General features: G+C 53.6%; 1 protein-coding gene across 2 annotated transcripts; it reads right to left on the minus strand.

Annotated features, from left to right (window-relative positions):
• Positions 1 to 6,925: 6,925 nt before the first annotated feature.
• On the minus strand, positions 6,926 to 11,992 carry SHISA2 (shisa family member 2). 2 transcript variants are annotated; one of them, XR_005816033.1, is made up of 3 exons: positions 11,671 to 11,992; positions 8,902 to 9,790; positions 6,926 to 8,762 (listed from the first exon to the last, which is right to left on the minus strand). XR_005816033.1 is itself a non-coding variant. In XM_040543958.1 (2 exons), exons 1-2 carry the CDS (start codon positions 11,975 to 11,977, stop codon positions 9,237 to 9,239), a joined length of 861 nt encoding a protein of 286 aa, XP_040399892.1. In that variant the 5' UTR covers positions 11,978 to 11,992; the 3' UTR covers positions 6,926 to 9,236. The 2 variants fall into 2 exon arrangements, 1 of the variants encoding a protein (XP_040399892.1); XM_040543958.1 differs by having other exon boundaries at positions 6,926 to 9,790.
• Positions 11,993 to 14,649: the final 2,657 nt, after the last annotated feature.

Raw genomic sequence — 14,649 nt, forward strand, 5'->3', positions numbered from 1 at the left:
CTCAATGGACCAGGGCTTGTTTGTTTTATCCCCCCCACAAGTTTTGCAGCTAGAGTTCACTGATAAATGAGCTTGAGATTTCTCCTGCAAAGCTGGTGTGGGGCTGATTTTGTGTTTTTTTTTTTTTTTTGTTTGTTTGTTTGTTTTTTTTCATTACCTTCTGGGTGTGTTTTTAAGGGGATGCCTCTGTTAGTGCTAAGGACAAGACTTGGGTTCCTTGCCATGGGACTCGAATCAGGCCCCAAACACAAGACTAGTGTCCGAAGAAGAATGGCACCAGCAGGCTCACAGCATGTGCCTGATGTTTTAATAGTGTCTCACGGGGGAAAGCCATCTTTTTGTGTAAACTTGGTGGGCAGACATCCCTCCTGCAACTGATACATGCGACATCACCAAGGGTTTGCTAAAATGAGCCTTGGAGAGCTTTTATTTTGTCTAAGTGACACAGGCACAGCAGGAAAAACCGAAGTGCTAGACTCTCCTTTGCTCCTTTCTCCCAGCGGAATTTACAAGAGGGTTTTTGTGTTAAGTGGGCCTGCACATACCCATGGTTGGGGGGTGGGGGGGAATGGTCTGATCATGCATCAAGTTGAGCGATGATGCAGCAACACGAGAGGTGTCCTGCACAGCATCCCGAGAGCAGGGGGAGGATTTTTTCCTGTTTCTGCCTGATCAAGAATTTCACATCCAGCTCTGCCGGTGGTGCCGGGCTGACGCTGTCAAGCTCGCTCGCGTTGCCTCTCTCAGAGAAGTGCCCCTCGCGCTCACTTGCCTCGAGCAAGACCGAGAGCGTGCAGCACTGCACAAAGGCTCTCCTGTCCCTGGGAGCTCTGTGCCCATCAGCTCTGGGGGACGCGCGCTGTGATCCTCTCCGATACAATATGCTCCTTCCGCTGAACAAATATGTTTTCATAGCGAGCTGTGAACACCTCGCCCCCTGTGCTGAGCCCAGGAGAGCCTCGGCAGCTGAGCCCTCCTGAGCGGGGCTGTGAGACCCCAAGGCACAGCCAGCCCGCGGCGCCGCAGCCTCCTTCCTGAGCAAAATCCTCCGGCATGCACCGAGTCGGGAGGGATGCCCAAGTTACGGCAGCTTCACCAAAGATCAGCCTCTCCAGATTTCTGGTGACCTGAGGGAATGCATTGTAAGATCCCCGCAAAAAGTAGAAGTGCACGAGCTGTAACAAAGAGATCTTTTTTTGTCCAGATATTATTAGATATTGGTGTTAAAATAGGTTTTACCAGGAACAAAATGTATATTTATATGCAGTCTGGCTAAAACTTTTCCTCTTTAGGGTGCTGTAATTCGATGAATGTTTTTTTCCTTATAGATTGTCACACTGCCGACAGAACCATTTTAAAGAGCCTGGAGAGACTTGTTTAAAACAACAAATTACTTCTGGATTTTTTTTTAAATTGGGAAACAAAGAGGGGTTGTAAGCCAAATTTCCCCTCTTCCCTTTACAAGTCACTGGTTGAGTACACTTCAAAACACTTTTGTCCCAGAAGCCAGGCCTGGTACCTGCTTTCTCTTTGCAAAGAGATGAAAAGCCCGGGACGAAGTCCTCGTGTATCCCCCTGTAGCAGTGCTCCAGCCTGCGAGCTTGCAGCAACGGGAGCCTCACTGAGTGTAAAGACTGCTCACACATCTGGGCAATCAATTACGCCAAAGTAAAATTGATGATAAACTTGAGTAAGCTTTATTCAGTTGGCTGTGGGAGAACGTGATGGTTAGCTGAGGGCTCCCTGCGCTGTCGTCTCTTCCTACAGTGCGCTAAATGTGAAATAATTCTCTGAATTGTTAAATATAATGAATGGCTTCTTAAACGCCTTATTAGATATATTAGTTGAATAATCACCTCCGAGACTTTGCCTCTAACGGTCTGACAGGCGAGGCTGTGAGAGTGCCTGGTGCTCACGTCCCGCGGCCAGATCCTTGCGGGAGCAGCTGTTGAGGCCATTGCCGGCGGTCCTCAGTGCCTCATACCAGACTGAAACAGAATCAAAGGCTCTAAACCCTCAGATTAATGCTCGAGTCTGAAATGGGAGCGTTAAAAAATGAAAGTGTAACTGAGAAAGGTCCGGTTGAGGAATGTTAAGCAAGAAGATTTCAGAAACACGATCCCTTTGTGCGAGTGCTGCTCCGGCACTACCCAGCCACCAGGCACTGCCCTTCCCTCAGCCCTGGTGCGGCCCTGAGCCCCAGTGCTTACCCAGCAGCAAGTCCTGAGAAGCTTGGAAAGAGCAGTGGGTTTCCTGCTGCTTCCTCCTTAGCAGAAATATGGGTCCTCAGAGAAATGAGGCTTGGAAACGTCGCTGAAAGCCAGCGTGGTTTCTTGGCCGTCCATGGTGCAGAGGGGGGCTGTAAGGCAGAGCAGGGTGGGGGATGGTGAGCTGTGCTGGCGAGGGCCTGCTGTGGTGGCAGGGTCCCTCAGTGACAAAGGCCTAAAGCTGCAAGCTTTCAGGAGACCTAAGGACTGCAGTGAAGTGCGTGGGAGCCTCAGCAGTCACACGCCTTGTGTTTGATGGCCCAGCCCGATGACGGACACTCAGTGCAGTTGTCACAGTCAGCAAAACTGGTTTGTTGGTCTTGACAGATGCCATGGAGCTGGTGGTACCTTCTGGTAAGTAGAACCCAGTCCCTGAGGAGAAAGGGGACTGGAAGAAAGGGAATGCTGGGTTGGGTTGGGTTGGGTTGGGTTGGGTTGGGTTGGGTTGGGTAGTGCACTGAACTTACAACAGTGCTGGTCCAGCTGCCTCCTTCCTTTTTCCACATTGCCAGTTGTGTGTGGAACTGTTTCTGAGCGTATTACTACAGGATTTCTCCCTGGGGAAAAAAAAAATACTGTTTTCCTACAGTCAGTTCATTTGAATGTGGAGCCTTGTATGTGAGATTGAACAACACAGCTATATTGTATACATTAACTAAATTAAGCCCTGGTTAATAACAGCTGTTCATATTTCCCTGTACGTACTGAGGATGGCAGTGCACCTTCTAAACCAAGAGCCTGATTCTGGTGGTACACCGGGTCTGCAACCCCTGCTTTTGGTTTGTGCTGATGTGAACTGAGAATCACTTTTTTCCCCACAATGGGACGTTCACAATAACACGCAAAATGTCTGGTGTGTGAAGGCATGCGGACTCGCGCTCTCTCTCTCTCTCTCAGAAACAAATACTGAGGGAATTAGCAGCTGCATGAGCCAATATTTACCTTTAGGGTAATAAATCATAGCGGAGACTGCACAACACGACGGTATCCTCATCTTGGAGGAGGGACATCCTGTGCTGGGTCAGGCTCGTCCCTGGTGAGGGCGGACACAGCTCCATCGATCTCCGTCAAGGTTCAGGCCTTCCTAAGTCTGGCTCTGGGCTCGGCAGTATCGAATGCTTTGCCAGCCTGCCCTCGTGAGTGATTGAAGTTATGTCCTGGGAGGGAGCTGAGTCATTTTATTTTATTGTTCTGTTATTACAGCTCTGACTCGATGTTACCTTGCCCTGGCTTAATGGATTCAATCCAAAGTCATGCCATCCTACTTTTTTCTTGTTTCCAAGTTGACCTACAGACAAACTAGTTTGGGCTGTGCCATGGTGTGCTTTGGCATTAAACATGAGGAAGGCTTGATGGAAAGCAACTAATTCATTTTTTTTTGAATTAATCCACATTTTTCGGTTCAGTGTATCATTGTTTGCCTCGATTTTGCCAGAGGTTTTCTGAAGGACTGATAACAGCAAATAACGGTTTGCTTATCTGAAAGTGAAGGATTATCATGTTCAGGAGAAAGGAAGCTATATTTCCACTCTGTCTTGGATGCTTGAATTATACTTCTGCTAGTATAAACCTACTAAGTGACAAGAGCCTGCACTAGCAGACAGGATTTTTGTCTTCAAAGTTTAAGGTAAGTTTTCTTAAGGTTTTCCTCATGTGCTACTGATGACTCAAACAGGAAAAGGAAAACACCTCCGTGGTGAGCTGCAGGTACCCATCGGGAGCTCTTCCCACAGGTGAAGCCCACGCTGATATTTTGTGCCATGTGGTCCAGCCATGGTGGGCATCGCCCCATTGCTCCCAACTCCTCTCGCCGAGGTGTGGGCAGGTGGTGCAGCACCAGAGACCTGTGTTATCCGGCTTTTTGGCTTGCACAAAGAAGGGGAGAACAGCTGGCATGGGCTGAAGTGAGTTGTTCAGTCAATTTGCACGTGATCTTGGACAGGAAAATGTTGCAAACCCCACTGAGGACAGAGAAATAATACAAAGGGACCTACAGAGAAGCAAGAAATACGAGCAGGAAACAATAAAATGAGATTCAGCTTGGAAAAATACAAGGGAATACACGTGGGGAATAATATGTAGTAATAACTTCAGTGGGAGGAAAAGAACGGGAGAACAGAAAATCTGGAGGGGAAAGAGGAGCTCCAGCAAGACCAAAAGTGAGCAGCAAATGAGATGTTTTGGAAGGAAGGTGCTGATGTTAATGTGCTGATCTGGGGCTTGAAATTGTGTTGCTCTCCTGTGGGCATCGTGTTGCAAATTTGAGCACAGGATGCTAATTGCAGCAAGCTCCACTTATTAATGTGGCAATGCCTGGTGACAGCTGTACGGGCACTCAGAGGTGGTCCTAGCGTGGGAGGGATGGTTGTCTTCTTCTGATAATGCCCAGATCATAAGGAAGCCATCTCAAAGTGGTTCTCCATGGTGTATTGCACTTGTGTTGGTGGTGTTTGGGCCTGTGCTGGTCCCTTGTGACCCACGAGCTCAGCGGCTCTGGGTGCCATGGGTCCTGCTGCCATCCTTCAGCGCTGCACCAGCACCTGCAGAGCAGAGGCCTGAGGGGTGGAAGAGGCTTTGGGGGGGATTTAGGAGCATTAGTGATCACAGTGAGGTCGTGCACAGCTGCCTTGGGGTCACCCCACCCACCACCCTTCCACCAGAGCCCAGAGTGCAACCTCCACAGCCCTGGTGACCGCCTGGGAGCACCAGCTCCCTCTCCAGAGTGACACCGGGGGGGGGGGGGGGGGGGGGGGGGGGGGGGGGGGGGGGTGGGTGTGGGTGTGGGTGTGGGTGTGTGTGTTCCCAAGTGGGGGGGGGGGGGCAGTTCCCAAGTGAGGGGCAGCCGGGAGAACAAACACGATTTTGGCCTTGCCTGGGTGAGCACCATGTGCTAGGGGTTGTCAGTGACAGCCCAGCCCGCATGCATTTTGCTCCCCACCACTAGTACTCCTTTGTCTCTGGCAAGGAAAATTCCCGACCACTTCAGTGGAAAGAGCCTGAAATCGGTAGCAACGTATTCAAAAACAAGCATTGAAAAAGAACTCCATGCACTTCAAACTTCGAATAAGTGAGCCCATAAATTTAAGAGGTGTAAACAGCAGGACAAAAAAAGAGGGATTGTTTCGGGCAGTGTGGGAAGATGAAACTGAGTAATGGGCTAAAACTGAGCAGGCAAAAAATGCACGCGGCCATTCAGGGAGGGTTTCCTGAGCAGAGCGTCACTGAGCACCGAGCTGCACCACGGGGAGTGCTCAGCTGGGACTGTGGGGTGCGTGAAACGCCTGTGGAAGGGATTCCATCACTTCTTGCAGTCCTCTGTGGCTAAAAGTGTATTTTCATGCTGTGCAGCAGGTTTAGAAGAGTGGCTGCTTTTTTTTTTTTTTCCCCCTTATCTTCAGGTTTTAGCCTGTTAATAAATAATAAAAGAAGAAGAAAAAAAAAAAAAGAGGGTAAGAGGGAAGGACAGGCTCTCCTATGTAACAAATGCTCACAACCGCTGCACTCCTCACCTTACCCCAGGGATCTCTCAACAACTGAGTGCTGTGAATGCTGCATGGCCTCCTCCCGGAGGCTGGCAAGCCTGGGCTGGACCTCGCTGGCACAGCGGGGCTGTGTTTTCCTTGCGAGACTGTGTTTTTTTTACTAGTGTGGAAAAATCCCCACTTAGAAGGATGTGGCTATGAATTATGAATGCAAATGCAGTTGCATTGTTGCCATCCATGTAGGTGCCTGAGGGGTTGGAGGGGGTCTCTGGCTGCCCTGGTGCTTGGATAGCATCCCCCTGCTACCCCTGTTCCCAAACTGAGCCCCTTGGATCACTAATTCGGCTCCACCAGGCACAGGAACTGTGGTGCCAGTGCCAGGACAGGAGGCCATGGGCACAGCCGGGCACGCAGGAGGCTCCCTCTGAGCCCCAGGCAGCACTTCTGTGCTGGGCGGGTGACGGAGCCCTGGCACAGGCTGCCCAGAGAGGCTGCGGGGTCTCCTCCTTGGGGATCTCCAGAAGCCGCCTGGACGTGGTCCTGGGCAGCCCGCTCTGGGTGTCCCTGCTTGGGCAGGGGTGGCACCAGGGGCCTCCAGGGGTTCCTTCCAACCTCAGCCATCCTGTGACCCTGTGAAACAGGCATGCAAGTGGAGCAGGTACAGGGATAAGGAGACACTTAGGTACAGGGATAAGGACACTTATAGGAGACAAGCTTTTCCCGAAGGCCAAATAAAAATCTAAATTTGTGAAAAAATTTGTGTGACAGACACCATGCATTCACTGCCAACCCGCTCTCCTCTCTGTAAGCAGCGTTGGGCAGTGCTGCTTCTCTCGACAATGCTGAGGGCTCCCATCAGGCAGGAGAAGCCACTACCAAGGACCTGAACCCCAAAGGGACAGCATTGGCTTGAGGTACGCCTCAGTCATCTGGCCATGGCCTTGGGCTAGGTGCTCCTCCTGTCATCTCCATGGCACCATCACCCTGGGCAGACAGAGCCCCCTGGGCACAGCTTTGAGCCACAGAGGTAGTAGGTGTTGGTGCTGCTGTTCTTTAAAAACACATCCGAAAACCCAGACTTTGCTTTTGCTGGGCTGGTCAGACACGCTCTTGTAGACAGAGGCAAGTAAGGCATTAACTGAACAAAACAATGACGGCAACAAAGCAAACAAAAAGTCACACCATAAAGTATTTATTAAGAAACAAAGGGTGCTTTTTTCTTCATTTGTAAGAAACACTTTAAACCAAGCACCCTTTCAGAGATTTAAAAGCTATATCAAATGTTAACATTGGTTTTACATTATTATACATGACATTAAAAAAAAAAAAAACAAAACAGCACATCTCACAAACTTCCTTTTAATTACAACTCAGGTTTCTTTTCCTTCAGCTGTAAATTAATTTCTACAGACTTAAATTTAACTTATTCATATTTATTTATTTATTTATTTATTAAAACAAGTAAACAATATACAAAGATTCACCTGAACATCACGGGTCAGAGCAGGTGTCCTTGTCGGGGGACGCGCAAGGAGCACGGCGGGCAGCAGCCAGAGCTGATGGCACTCAGGGCTGGCAGGGACACTCCATCGGTGGGCTTGTCTTCTGGCAGAGACAGCCCACCGCCTCGGCACCATGGGGCGAGTATCTCCAGCTCTTGGACGAGCTGCTGGCACCGGTATTGGCACTGTCACCATCACTGTCACCGTCACTGTCACCACGGGGCCTGCAGGCCACTGCTCCCAGCGCCGCTCGGCGCAGCGGGAGGCGAAGGCCGGGCCTGCGAGCTGGCGTTTTTGTAAAGGTCACACACGCTGAATGGGGAGATCTCGGCCAATAACAGCAGATCGGGTATAAATTACCTATTCATTTTCCTATTTCAGTGGTCAAAAACATTTCTCCCTTCTGTAGGCTGCCTGTGTGTGTGTGGCGTGTTTACAAGTAAACCATCGGATTTGGCAACGCTTCCACGCGAACGCGTGGTTTTAAAAGAGACATACAAAAAATAGTAGTGTCACAGTTATTGCTACGTACTGATACAGTATCGGAAACAAGAAACCTTTTGCCAGCTCTGGTCCGCTTACAGCAATTGCCCTTAGTGCTGGGTTTTGCCCTTAGTACACAGCTGCAGCATTTAGTCTGAAGAACAAACGGACTGAAATGCAGAGACCAAGTTTTCTAAGAGACAAAATCAGCCCTTAGGACTGTTTTGCTCGTTTAAATACGCCTGGGGTGATACTTTACAATTAGCACGGTCTGATTATTTCCCGTGTGCTGTTGCCTGGCCAAACTCGGGAGGCATTTACCCGAACAAACACACGATGCCAACTGCGATGCCCCCTCTGCAGGTGCAGCCTTTCATGCGTTGCTTGGGCCTTTTCCCTCATCCTCGATGCAGGTTTTTAAACCTCGCTGGACATTTCTGCTCCCAAGAATAATCCAGGGTGGATTTCCAAGCTCTGCAAGTCCCTGCTGGCTTGGTGGGACCAGGGCAGGCTGTTCCACGTGGTCCCATGGGTGGGCTCCATCACGAGCCCGCGGCAGGGCCTGGGCCCGTCAGGCCCGCGCACACAGGTTGAATGTTTCATGGGAGGCAAGGTCAAATGAGGCGTGTTGGAAGTCGCAGCACAATCTTCCTCTGTAAGCATTGCTTCAGCTCCAACAGCAGTCACGGAGTTGAAAATTTGTGCTGGTGGCTGGAGGAGCAAGTACCTCGCACCCTGTTCATAGTAGGAAGTCCGCAAAGAGAAAAGAGTTTGTGCAAACCACTACCAGTTCCTGATCTTGAGGCAAAATCAAATCAAGAAGGGTTTCAAGTGCGCTGGAAGTAAGAGCCGAGTAATTCATCTGCTCCAAGTTCCTACATAAATACCAGGGACACGGAAAGTTGTTCTCTGCAAGACTGAGCACCGCGTGGCAGCTCACCCTGGGCCCAGGGCCCAAAAAACCATGGGAGCTGGTACCAGGAACCGAGCACAGAGCGACGGCCCTGCTCAGGTTCAGTGGTGATTGTCTGTAAAGCAAAGGGAAATGTCACTAAGGAATTGGAAGAGGAGAAGAGAGAAGAGGTTTCTTAAGTACTATGGTCTCATACAGTGGAACGAAACTCTTTCTATGAATTAATTAGGCAAATATTTCTGACCATGTCATACCTGAAGGGCACTTAATGGCTCCGGCATTTATCTCGCAAGCACAGTGATCTCTAATGCATATGCTTTTTAAGCATAATCCTTCGCCACTGTAAATCGTGCACTGGAATGAAAGCGTATCTGGAAATGTTAATTCAGCGATATCATCCTACAGTTTCTGGCAGCGGACCCCAATGAAAATAAATGGTTTATAAACACTGTCTGACATGCATGAGCCTTTCAAAATTATTTACAAGCGATGTTCTGGGAGCTACGTTCCAAGGAAGTATTTCTCCTCTGTTCGGCTGGGATATGAAAAACCTGTCAGGCGGGGAGGGGGAGGCAGCTACACGGCGGCGCTACACGGTCACGGCCGGGTACATCTTCTGCTCGCCGCCGGTGTGCGGGAATGGGGACTGGATCTGCCTGTAGCCACCCTGCAAACCGTCCAGGAAGGGGGCCACGGGGGCGAGCGGCACCGAGTCGTGCTGGACGGCGTAGCCCACGTAGGGCGGGTGCAGGTACTGCCCCTGGTGCGGCACGATCTGGGTGGCCTGCTGGCAGTTGAGCACCGAGAAGTTGGTCGGCATGTTGACGTAGACGTTGTTCATGGTCCCCTCGGGCAAGCAGCAGTTGGTCTGCGACCTGGTCGGGGGGGCTCTGGCCCCCGAGTTGGCGCTGGAGCTGGAGCTGGCGGCGGTGCTGGACTGTCGGGAGGAGGAGCCGCGGGAGGTGCTGGCGCTGGGGATCATGGGGATGGTCTCCATCAGGCGGGTGCCCCCGGGCGCGCGGCTCTGCTGGGGCTCCTGCTTGGGCCGCAGGCACCTGCAGCAGCACGCCGCCACCAGCGAGCCCAGGATGATGAAGGCGACGAAGACGGATCCAACGATGAGGAACGGCACGTAGATGGGCACTGCAACGGCAAGGAGAAGGTGGGTGCTGGGAGCACGGACAAGCTGCAGGAGGTCCCCTCCACCCCCACCCCGGCACCAAGCCCACCTCAGCTCTGTGCACTGGGTGGTGAAAGCTCAGCGTTCAGCTGCACGCTTACACAGGGCAGCTAAAACCAAGGGCTGGAGCTTCCAAAGCATCTCAGAAGTTACTAGCAGGGAGCAAAACCCTCAGCTCACACCTCCCCAGAGGAAGGCTCACTCCTGTTGCTGTCGGTCTGGTCCGTACCGACCACTGCTCTGCATCTCACTGGATTTTGTCTCTGACTAGAAAAATTAAGCAAGAGAGTGCCCAGTTTGAGCAGCGCCACAGCAAAATGCTTTGGGACCAGAACCCCTGCTCAGGATCGTGGGATGGTCAGACCCCGGCGCTGCATCGCATCCCTCCACATCGCCAGCCCTCTCTGGCTGCTGTCACCCCTTGGGGCAGCCCTGTGGATGACTGTCTGGCTGCTCTGTGCTCCAGCCCTTAGGCTAGGGAGAAACCACAGGGCGACTGGGCTTTGCTACCTGCACGGAGGCAGCATCCCTCCTCGTGAGGCTGAAAGAGGGGACAAGGGGGCACCGGGGGCAAGGGGTGAGAGTGGGCAGCGTGGGCGATGCTCCAGAAGGGAGCCCACCAAGGCAGATGGCGCACACAGTCACCTGCTCGCAGGTAAAAAGGTGTTCCCTGTGCCACGGTGACAAATCTGTGCAAACACATCCAGGAGTAATGAGGGGATGGGATCTCCCTTCAGTGCTTTCAAGTGCTCCAGACGAGCCCGGGCTTCATCGTGGCCATCAAAACCCATCAGCGTGGGGATGCAGGCAGGGCTGCAGAGCCCTGTGTGGTTCCTCCCGACCCGCTCTAATGAAACCACCACTAACGGTGGTCCCCAGGCATGGGGTCAAGGGACGGGGCCACCTCTCAGCTCACGAGATCTCGTGCAAGAGCCGTGAAGGGGGCGACGGGCCCGCTGAAGTCAGCGCAGCTCCTCGCACAGCTGAATGCATGCAGTGGGCTATCAGCCAAAACGCCACATTCTTCCCTCCTCTCTTCTGCAATTTTAACACTTCCTACACAAAGGCCTCGCAAAGGATTGTGTCTCCTTCTGCGCCCGGCGAGACAGCGGCTCTTCGGCAGGTGCACACACTTGCTGCAGACTGCAGCGCACAAGTTTTCCGAGAGTAAATCTGTCCTAATTATAACATCACTTCAGGCTACACTTCTGGTGTGTTCACCATGTGTGGATGGCAGCAAATGCGCTGGAAAGCCACTGAGGCTTTTTTTAAACAGCAGTAGAAAGACTCAAGTTTATCCTTGAAATTCAGTCTCGTAAGGAGCCGTCTGAGCCAGCGGTACCCGAGCTCGGAGAACGCACACAATTAGAGCGGGGACCGGCCACGAGTCACTCGGCAATGTCATGTCACTTTTTTTCTTCCCCCCCCCCCGGTATGGGCTGTTTCGGTTTTTTCTTCGCTGTTTAATTGGGAGCACGGCCGGGGTCGAGGGAGCAATTAAGCAGCGATCGATGCGCACACAGCACCGGCAGCTCGCTCCGCTCCAGGCCGCTGGCGAGCGGCTTCTTCTGCTCTGGGAGAAGGCAGGGCCGGCCTCTCCAGCCACAGCAGCGTGGAGGGGGGGCACAGCCCGGGTATTTCTCCCACTTCAACCCTCCAGAGCGGTCGGGGGGACCCCCAGCTCCTTCACCAGCCCTGTCACCCTGTTCCTACTCGGGGCGCACCGGCGACGGGGGGCGGCCGCTCGCAGCTCCCCCCAGCCGGGGCAGCCCCCCAGCCACCCGGAGCCGCCGAGACCCGGCACGGGGACCCCCCCCCCGGCTCCCCGGGGGTGCCTCCTCACCTGCCGCCCCGTCGGGGCCGTCCTTGCCGGGCCGTCCGGGCTCGGCGGCTCCGTGCCTCCGGTCGTTATCGCAGGCTCCCTGGTCGAGCCGCGCCTCGGCGCTGGAGCAGCAGTAGCGGAGGGCGCAGCTGCCGCAGCAGATGGTGGCGTCGCCGCCGTCGAAGCGCTCGGGGCACTGGAAGCCGTCCCTCCAGCCGCCCTGCCCGTCCAGCCAGCCGTGGCAGTACTCCCCGCTGCCCGCCGCCCCCGCCGGCAGCAGCCAGCCCAGCGCCGCCAGCAGCAGCGGGCAGCAGCCCCCGCCCCGCATGGCGCACACCGAGGGGGCGGCCGCTCGCAGCCCCCCCGAGCCTGGGCGGCGGCGACGCCCGGCCCCCGGCCGCGGCTCCCGGCGCCGCATCCCCGGGACGGCCGGGGCGGGGGGGCGGCAGCGCTACCCCGTCCCCGCCGCCCCCATGGCTCCGCTCCGCCGCTGCGCGCCCCGTCCGGGCCGGCCGCTGGGCGGGGGGCCCCGCGCCCCTCCCTTATATCGCCGCCCGCAGCCGCCGCCCCCCCCACCCCCCGCGCATGCGCCCGCCCCCGGCCCCCGCCCCGACGGCGCGGACCCGGCCCCCGGCTCCCCCCCCGCGGTGGGGAGAGGGGGAGACCCCCGGGACCACCCCCCCGGGACCCTGAAAGAGGCGACCCCCAGAGGGGCTGGGGGGGGAGGGGAGGGGTGTGTGTGTGTCCTCTCCTCAAGAGCTGGGTCTGGTACCTGCCCCCGCCCCCCCTACGAGACGGGAGAGCAAGTGGAAAGTAGTTTTTTTTTTTTATTATTATTTTATTATTATTATTATTTTTCAATAAAAAGGCAGAAAACGGGGGGCTCCCCAGACTGGGCCCGCTTTTGAAATCTGTTCTTAAGGTTCCAGCCCTTTTCAGCCCCTCTGTCCTGGCTGCAGGTTTGGCAGAGCTGGGGGCATGCCCCTGCCCAGGGCAGCTGCCCCTCAGGCCCCTTGATGCTTTCAGCGAGCCCCAGCCCATCCCTGGCCCTTGCCAATCTGCAGCCCCTGGCCCAAGCCCCCTGGTGCAAGGAGGGGAGGCAGAGGCAGCTCTCCCTCCTCCACCACGGCCCCAAGGTGGGCAGAAGCCCGGGGTGCCGGCCTTGGCCATAGCAGCTGGTTATCGACATGGTGTGGGTGCAACGCCAACGAACATGATGAAACATGCATGGAGTTGAAGGACAAAGTCTGAGATGCTCCATGTCACTGTCTGATGATCCTGAGGTTTCAGCTTCAGTGGTATCGGGGCAAGGAGCGCCAGGTTTTGGGGTGCAAGCAGCAGCTGGTTCCAGCCATCACCCCCGGTCCTGGAGCGCTGTGTGGGAAGGCGACTGCCTGCAGACAGGTGAGAGCCTGGGGGTCTGCCTGAAACCTGCACCAGGGCCTTAACGCAGAGATCAGCCAGCAGCATTGCTTTCCTTAAACCTGGATTGAATTGATGCTTTCACAATAAGAAAAACAGCTTTTTGATTACACGTGGCAAGCAAACTACTTCCCCAGCCCTTAGGAGTTGCTTCCCCTGATACTCAGTAAGGTCATCCCTTTAAATAGCAACAGCAGAGTATCAGACACCACTCTCCTTTGTACCTCGCTGTCTCACCCGTATGTATTCCCAGCGACGAGCCTCCATCACAACAAAATACCAGCACCAGATCCCTTGCAGAGATTATCCACAAAAGCTATTTCATATATTCCAGCTCAGAGCGTCTCGACTTGTCTCCGTAAACCCAGAGATAATTGTCCTTTTGTGAAAGGTAAAAACATGTGGCACTTGGGGAAGTGCTTTAGAATGCATTTAGCAATAGACTAATTAGCAAAGTTTTTTTCCAGCTGTATTTTGAAGTCGATTGGGTAACATCTGTATGACTTATTAAAGTTTAAAGCTCTTCCACACACAAAAAAAGTGAAAATACGTAAGTACGGCAACAGCCATTTCTGCTCCGCTACTTTTCCACTTACTTTTCTGTGTCTAGCAACTTCACATTAACTCAATCTACTTCAAAGTAAGCCAAATGCCTCGCTAGAGCCCCACATCCCATAGGCACTGAATTCACAGGCTCCCATCAAAGTGAGCATCTCGCAGCTTTCAGATGGAATCGAAACATCACAGGTATGTTAGAGAGGGCAAAGATCTCAAAAGCCTAGAGATAATGCTGATCCATAAGTCTCTATTACCTGCTCCAACTTTATTTTTTTGAAACTCTCCCAGATTTTACTACCACCAGTTACAGCTTCCCAAGGCCTTCTGCTCACCACAAATTTTCTTACCAAACGCAGGATCACAGGAGAGCAAACACCAAGTTGTATTTTGCAACCAGCTGAAGAACTGACCTGCTCTGTTCCCTGAAAAACCTTCAATGCACACCAGGAAAACAAGGAGCTGTGCATTTTCTGTGCCATTTTTACCGCTATAGCCTGCGGTACTCAGGACTCAGCCCACGATGGCTCCACGTGCCCTCACCTGAGCGGCCTTCTCCTTGTTTACCAATGGCACTTTAGCTGCTTTTCTACTGCTACTGAAATCCTACACATAGGAAGTTTTTCTATTGTAAATGGACCATGAAAAAAAACCCACATCAGAAATAGGGACGGTGTAAGACAACCACCAGTGGGAGAACCACCACATGCCAGGCAGAGGCCGAGGCCCCCGCTCTGGTGGCAGCGAGGCCCCACGGAGCCTCTATGGCGCAGACGGGCAGAAAGGGGGAAGGACCAATTAGGGGAAGCTGTAACAACAACGAGTAGCTAACAACAACCCCCCCCTCACCTTGGGTTTTCACCTTACAAATTTCCCAAGGCGGAGGCAGGAAGGCAAGCTCTGCGGCTCTGTTTTGGCTGGAAACCTTCAGAGCCCACGGGAAGGCCAACCCCGCCACGTGGCCCACCGGGCTGCCGCAAGCTGCTCGTGTGAACGGCTCCTGCTGTCAGGGATGTTTTGCTT

The sequence above is a fragment of the Cygnus olor genome, chromosome 1 (genome assembly GCF_009769625.2).
Source record: "Cygnus olor isolate bCygOlo1 chromosome 1, bCygOlo1.pri.v2, whole genome shotgun sequence".
NCBI lineage: Eukaryota > Metazoa > Chordata > Aves > Anseriformes > Anatidae > Cygnus > Cygnus olor.